At 43.7% G+C, this 6,959-nt stretch overlaps 2 protein-coding genes across 2 annotated transcripts in view; one reads left to right on the top strand and one right to left on the bottom strand.

The window, feature by feature from the left end:
* Nucleotides 1-868: 868 nt before the first annotated feature.
* CENPV (centromere protein V) lies at nucleotides 869-2,895 on the top strand (the record flags this gene model as incomplete). The annotated part of the gene is made up of 4 exons (XM_010297519.1): nucleotides 869-987; nucleotides 1,832-1,901; nucleotides 2,316-2,430; nucleotides 2,771-2,895. Coding segments are annotated over 4 exons (429 nt in total), but the record flags the coding sequence as incomplete, so codon positions are not given.
* A 302-nt stretch (nucleotides 2,896-3,197) lies between these two features.
* The window catches only part of PIGL (phosphatidylinositol glycan anchor biosynthesis, class L), a gene marked incomplete at its 5' end in the record, with an annotated part of 22,454 nt that continues 18,692 nt past the window's right edge, over nucleotides 3,198-6,959 (bottom strand). Inside the window, 2 exons of the mRNA XM_010297517.1 lie at nucleotides 3,198-3,666; nucleotides 4,821-4,954. Of these exons, the coding sequence (XP_010295819.1) occupies nucleotides 3,568-3,666; nucleotides 4,821-4,954 (233 nt within the window). The remainder of the gene's footprint in view (nucleotides 3,667-4,820; nucleotides 4,955-6,959) is intronic.

The raw sequence follows: 6,959 nt of genomic DNA, 5'->3' as shown, positions 1-6,959 counted from the left end.
GGCGGGGGGGTGTCCCCGCACGCACCACGGAGAAAGTGGCTTTTTATGATAAAGCTTCCTGTGTTCTAGGGCTCTGCCATAAAAAATGCCCTTGGGGGCATCGTGCGGGATCAGGGCGGCTCAGCTTCTATATCTCCACCCATTTCCTGTGCTCTTTCTTTCCAGAGCGCAGCTCATCATCGCTGGGCTGTCATCAGTAACTGTCCGTGGGAGTGAAAATCTGAAAGGAAAAGGGTTTTCCTTTGCATTTTGTGTTTGACCTTTTGCGTGGTGGTTCTGCCCAGGTGCTATGGAGGCGTCCCAGGGGAGAGGGAGAAGCACAAGCTCAAGAATTACTTAACCATGTTCCTCTGCAATTACAATACAAAATAAAATGCATTTCAAATATTATGTTGAATCCATTTATCTCTGCTTTTCCCAGCTTTTAAGTGGAGGAATATTAGTAGTGCTGGAGTGGTTGTGGGAAAATTGTGGGAAAATTCAGGTCCCAGTTCCAAGAGTGTTGTCTTGTGATAATGCCACTAATTTCTAAGTACTGTTGTGCATGCATAATGCTGTAGCCTGGGTCAGCATTTTGACCTGACCTGTGGCAGGGGAGCAGATGTTTTGTATTGCATGCAGAGTGTACTTTACTTAAACTGTTGCTCTTCTTTTCTTTTCACCACTTCGGTTAAACCAGAGAAGCAATTGCTGCAGAGGACAAAAGCCGTTCTCTAGCTCACCCTGGCACATTTTATTAAAATACATTTGAGTGGATACATTTTCTGCTGTTCTGCAATTGCCCAAAGCAGAAGTGAATAATGTACTATATAGCCTTACTGTTTTCTTGTCCCCGTCCCCCCCCCAAAAAGTATGATCGCAAAACCTCTCTGTTGTTTCTCTCTCCAGTGAATACAGAGGTTTGGTCAAACACACAGGAGGCTGTCACTGTGGAGCCGTCCGCTTTGAGGTCTGGGCTTCAGCAGATCTGCATGTTTTTAACTGCAAGTGAGTTTGGTTTTTTTTTTTTGTTCTCTATACTCATAGATGAATATAAGCTTGTATGCTTTTCCAATCAATACCTTAGTGTTAAAGAAGATGACACAACAGCAGAACATCCTCTGAGCTGTTTCCATAGGGTATACCCCTAATTATGTCCTGATCCAATATGGGATCAGTCCTGGTGATTTCAGGTGCTGCTTCTTTGGGCAGGACTTCAGGTCCCACATCCAGGCTCACGCAGAAAGTGTCTGGAAGGATCTAATGAGTACAAGGGCTCAGCCATCTGCTTTAAGTTTCCTCCAAGTGCAATGTGCTCAAAACACATCAATCCTTTTTTAACTTGGTCTTCTCAAGTGCACATTACATGTCTGACCACATATGCTTCAAATTACAACAGTGTCTGATTTCAATAGTGATCCCCCTTTGCCTGCAACTAGTTTGCTTCTAGCTCATGGGTAAACTTCTGAACCTTGCTTTCTTGTTTGCAAGGTAATTAATGTTGGCAAAATTGGCAAAGTCCAATCTGAAAGATTAAATGGATTTCTCAGGGCTAGAGTTTGTCCTTGTTATGTCTGTTGATAGTTGGGTATGTGAAGAAAAAATGGCATGTAATGTTTGGTGTAGGAGAATACCTTAGTGTACCTGAACAGGGTCAGTCTGTTCTATGGGTGTGCCTCGCCAAACACTATTGATACCACGAGTCCACTTCTGCTGCTTACCTCTGTGATGCTAACCAGGAGCCATTTTAGCTGCAGCTGGAATTCCTGTTGTCAAGAGGTCCATGCTAGATCCGATTGCCGTACTACAACTTGTCCACTGCTTCTAGAAAGGTCTGCTTTTTCTTTTACAGTTGCAGCATTTGCACAAAGAAACAGAACAGACACTTCATTGTCCCAGCGTCACGTTTCAAGCTGCTGAAGGTAGAGTAAGAATGCAGTAAGAGCATGGCCATGAATACCAACAGTATAATCCAGTGCTAATCCTCAAAGATGCAAGTGACAGCCAGTTTTCTGTCCTAAGTCTGTCTATGGCTGGTTGGGGGAGATGGCTGAATTTTTAACACACCCGCTGCCATTAGGTGCAGGTGTGTTAGTGCATCTTATTTATAGTGAGCTGACGTTAGAGCTCTTGCAGTTCTCAGGCTTGAGTGGGATGGACACATATATATACAAAGCACAGGGGTTCAGAAAAGGAGCATGAATGCGGAACTCTGTATCTCAAGTAAAGACATGAAGGTGGTATTTTAAATTTTACATTTCTTAGCTACAGGCCCATAGAAAGTAATTAATACATCTATTTACGTGGAAAACTTACATTGCTTTTCATTTGCTCAGGGTGCTGATAATTTGACAACATACACCTTCAACACACACTGTGCCCAGCACACATTCTGCAAGACCTGTGGTGTACAGAGCTTTTATACTCCTCGTTCTAATCCAGATGGTTATGGTACGTAGAAAGAGTAAACTGTGGTAACCAAAGCTAACCACCAAGCAAACCTTGGATAAAGGCTCCATTGGCTACTAACATGACAGCAGTGAGCAGCATGTGTCTTGTTTGTTCCTAAAGTGCTAAACATCTGGAACCTGTAGCTCCTCCATAAGAAATAGTCTTACTAATGACTTGTGGGCTTCCGACCATGACAGGTTTCTCATCTAGGCTCCTCAGCCTTACAGCAATAGCTGGACTGAGCATTCACCATTCCCTGAGATGCCCCATCCACAGAGTGGTGCAGGCATCTCCCACACTTTAGCTATGAAAATCAGGTTTCTGTGTTCTCTTTCTTCAGGAATAGCTCCTCATTGTCTGGATGATGGCACCGTGCAGACCGTTGTAACAGAGGATATCAATGGCAAGGAATGGGAGAAGGCAGTGAAGGAACATAAGACCATCAGAGACATGTCAAAACCCTGACACACCCTTCCAGCAGCTGAACTTGGAGCACTGCCGTGGAACTGTAGTCTGGGCTTTCCTGGGTGAGGGTTGGCAAAATCAGTATCTACATTCTTGTTATCTGTTCTCTGTTTCTTAAATAAATCTTTCTATGCTGCCTGCCCCATTCGATTGTGACTTTCAGTTTTCAAACTACCTCTGTTCCATAAACAACTCCAGGGCTGCTATTTTGGTACTTTACCCTTAGCTGTGCTAAAGTTTAAATCACAACGAACAAAGCAAAGTACAAAAAAAAAATTCTAATCTTCGTATGGATATTTCCTGTGTTTCAAATCTGGCTTTAAAAAATGCCCTATATCCTCTTGGGGAAAAATAGTTTATGCCATATCTTCTCTGATGCAGAATACTCCTGCATTTTATTCCTAATTAGGTTAACCAAAATTTCTTACCCTATTTAGCTTCTACAGTGAGAAAATAGAATAGTTGTTAAACCCTGTTCATCTCAATGTATCGGGCAACAAGATATTCAGAAGCAAGTTCATACAGCCTGTTTTTTGTAGTCTGAAAGAACACTACACAAAGAGAATCCTGTCCTCTTGAGCTTGTAACAGGTGGGTTTTCTTCAGTCCTTGGACTGACACAGTCTTTTTTTCACTCATTCTTTTACTCCCGAAGTTGTGAGCGGTGTCTCTTTTACAGAGGGTGGAGTGAATTGATCACCATATAACGTGAGAAAAGCATATAGATGTGGCGAAACCAGAGGAGCTGGCTGCGATGACACCGCATGGCGCTCTAGAAGGAAAAATAGTTGAGAAAGCATTACAAGAACCTTCCAGACCTAATGTGAGGGCAGTTTCCTAGGCCTCCTTTGAAGTTCACTGCCAATTGATGGGACAGCCTGTTTTCAGTGAGCAGGGAAGAAGTAGTGGGAGGTAGAAGGCTGCCTACTCTATGGGGCCAAAGAGCAGGGAGGGGCCTGTCTGACCCTATGTTGCTGCTGTTGTGCTGCCTGGTGTTCAGAGGGGTCCTGCTAGAAAGGACATTATCAGCTGGACATTGGTGCTGTGACAGTCTCTTTGTCATATGTAACTCCTTCTCCCTATGTGATCTCACGCCTGGGTATTCACAAGCTGGAAACAGAAACCTAATAGGTGTGTATCTGAGAACACTTTGCATGCTGCTTCCGATCACAGGTTGGCAGCTGAAACTTAACTTTATCTATTTATAGTACACCAGCTTACAAAGGTCAGATTTCAGAAACAAAAAACACAAGGGAATAATGCCACCTTTATCAGACCAGTTTCCATATGTAACTCTTATCTTCTAGCAGCCTCAAAAGCAGGAAAGTTCTGTAATTTGTGGATTAACAGGACTGTTTCCTGGGCAAATATTTTCATGCTATAGAAGGGGACCTAATCAGATTCTGATATAGGGAACTATGGACTCAATGTATGAGACCTCATGTGGCAAAATAGTTCTAAAAATACAGAGTACAGAATACAGAAAGGAACTCGTAAAGAACTTTGGGCTGCAAGTTCACAAGCTGTCTCCATCTTTAGTAAGAGAACAAAGGACACTGTTTCTGGCATGCGGGCATGCCATTCTTTAAGAGGCCACTCACATGTTCAGAATATTATGTTGGATCCGGTCTCCTTTGAAATACATCCTACATCCTTGACATAGTGTAAAACTCAGTGCACTGTGACTACTGAAGATCTCTGAGCTGCAAATCTGCTCAGCAGTGGCCTGCTATCCACACAGCACATGAAGCAACCTGTCTTGTCCGTTCATGTTTTACAGATCACTGAAGATTGTTCATTAGTGACATTTATAATCCATGTATGCAATTATTTTTGAAGTTCTCTCTGAATATGAGACTTCTGACTGAAGTCTCCACAATGATGATGAGCTATTCAAACAGGTTAAGCAGGTACCATGCATCTCACCCTGGCTTGTTCAGTCTCCTCCTCTGTAAGTATGAAGAGTGCATCTCTGGGCAGGACGCAGGAAATGGGTACATCCAGGACGGAGATGTACTTCCGGAAGAGATTTACTGATTCAAGCACGAGCACACGGCACCCTAGACAGAGAAAGAGGGTAAATATTTCAAAACAAGAATAGTCTTGTAAGGTTCCCACCTCTCCGGGCTCAGCAGGTCTTTGCAGGCTCCCCTGTATTGCTGGTCATGGGGATACTTTTTGTGCAAAAGGGACGCAACTCCTACTCGTGCTTCCACCAGGATCCCTTCGTGCCCAGTGCATGTCAACAACCATTTGTACTGGCTCCTGTTCTATGTGTGGTCTGTGGAAAGCAAAGCTAGCTCTAACTACCAGAGGGTTTGGGAGTTTTTTGCATATAATTTAAATTATTCCTATGTAGTTAGATTCAAAGGAAAAAGCACAGGATGGCTCTCTGAATGCTGGCACTATATCATATAATGGAACTTTAAAACAGGAGTCTCTGGTTCAGCTACAAAAATGAAATTTTCTCTTTCTCATAGCTACAGAAAAAACATTTACAAGATCCAGGAATGGCTGTATCAAATATTAACGCAGGCAGGCAGTTACACTTTAACAGAGTTCCAGAATTCATTGCTCAGATGTTTGTGATGAAGCAGATGAAGGTAACATGTATAAACATTCTGCTGATATGGAATTTTTTTTCTATTTTAAAGAGCCCCTTGAACTCAAAAGTTAATTACTGTTTTTTTACCATGGCTAAATTGTCTTCACTGATGAGCTCAGAGCTCCTGATGGTCCCATTAAGAGCCTGTAGCTCTCAAGGGAGCTGCTTTGGGATTTCTTAGCGCTTGGAATCTGCTGTGATTATGCTCCACACTTCAGACATTGTATTAAAGTTCGACAGAAGAGTCACAGTTTACACAGGTGGTCAGATAGGCAAGTAGATTTGCAATGAGATTTTCTTCAGTGTGCCCTTAAAGAGTGGAATTATACAAAGGAGAGAAAGAACAATGCTGAATTGCTACAAAGGCTGCCTAATGGACCATTTTAATGTGTGAAGCCTGTGCTCATGTCTAATAGTGCTTAAGCTGTTATGTCCTGAGCACAAAGTGAACTTATGGTATTCAAATACCTCTTGGCTCTAAAATGTAGGCAGGACTTGCGTCTAAGGCAAGTCTAACTTGTGTCTAAGACTCCCTACTAAGGGAGAAGACTCTCCAGGACAAGGGCAGAAGGAAACATCTTTTCTGAAAAGAGTAACTATGTGAGGCGGGTTTCTGTAAGAGAAGCGATGATGCCTCTGCTAGGAGCCCTCTATGCAGATCTACAAAGGAATCTCACCCCACAAGGATCTGAAGTCAACCTGCTGCTAACTTCCCTACTTTGGACAGTCAGTAGATCCTTCAGTCTAGCCTCTATCATAGGAAAGCAAAACTTGCTGCTCTTATGGTGAATTAATTTCCTGGAGACAGAAGGGCGGAGAAGCCCCCAAAAGTCTCTAAGGTAGAGCACAGTACTGAAAGATATCCCACCAGCACCATTCCTTCCCCAGCCAGGGGTCTGTGACACACTGAACCGAGGAACAAACAGCATGCACGGGACGATCCTCCACAAATCCCTTCACAACTGATTTGTGTGCCCTGCCTCTTCCCTGTGACACTACCTCATTTCACTGCAAAGAAAGGTCTTGCTTTTATTCCAGCCAAAGCCTGCAATGGCAGGACAGGGCAGCCCTGACGGACTCCCTCCAGCACATCTCCAGGATCTTTCAATTCCTTTCTTTCTTCTCTCTCCTTCAAGACAAGGATGTACAATTTGTTACAACTTTTCAGTAGCCTTTTCCACTCTCAAAAGCAAAACTGGTAACTCTTTATTTCAGTATCACAGAGGGCTCCAGGACCATGCTACCCTTCCAGTTCTCTTTCTGCATGGATCCACTCCCCAGCAGGATGGACAGAGCATTCAGAGGAGCTATTTTCTCCTGCTGTGGGCAGCAATGGGCAGGGTTAGAGGCCTCAAGGGAAATCACCGGCACTTCCATGCTGACAAACGCTGACATAAGTCTCTGCTGTGCCAGGAACCGGAGGAAAAGCCCTCCTGAAACTCGCGGACGTGTGCTGCAGG

The sequence above is a fragment of the Phaethon lepturus genome, unplaced genomic scaffold (genome assembly GCF_000687285.1).
Source record: "Phaethon lepturus isolate BGI_N335 unplaced genomic scaffold, ASM68728v1 scaffold48421, whole genome shotgun sequence".
NCBI classification, from domain to species: domain Eukaryota; kingdom Metazoa; phylum Chordata; class Aves; order Phaethontiformes; family Phaethontidae; genus Phaethon; species Phaethon lepturus.
Note: the sequence above shows the minus strand (reverse complement) of the source record. Positions and strands in the feature narration are given on the sequence as shown.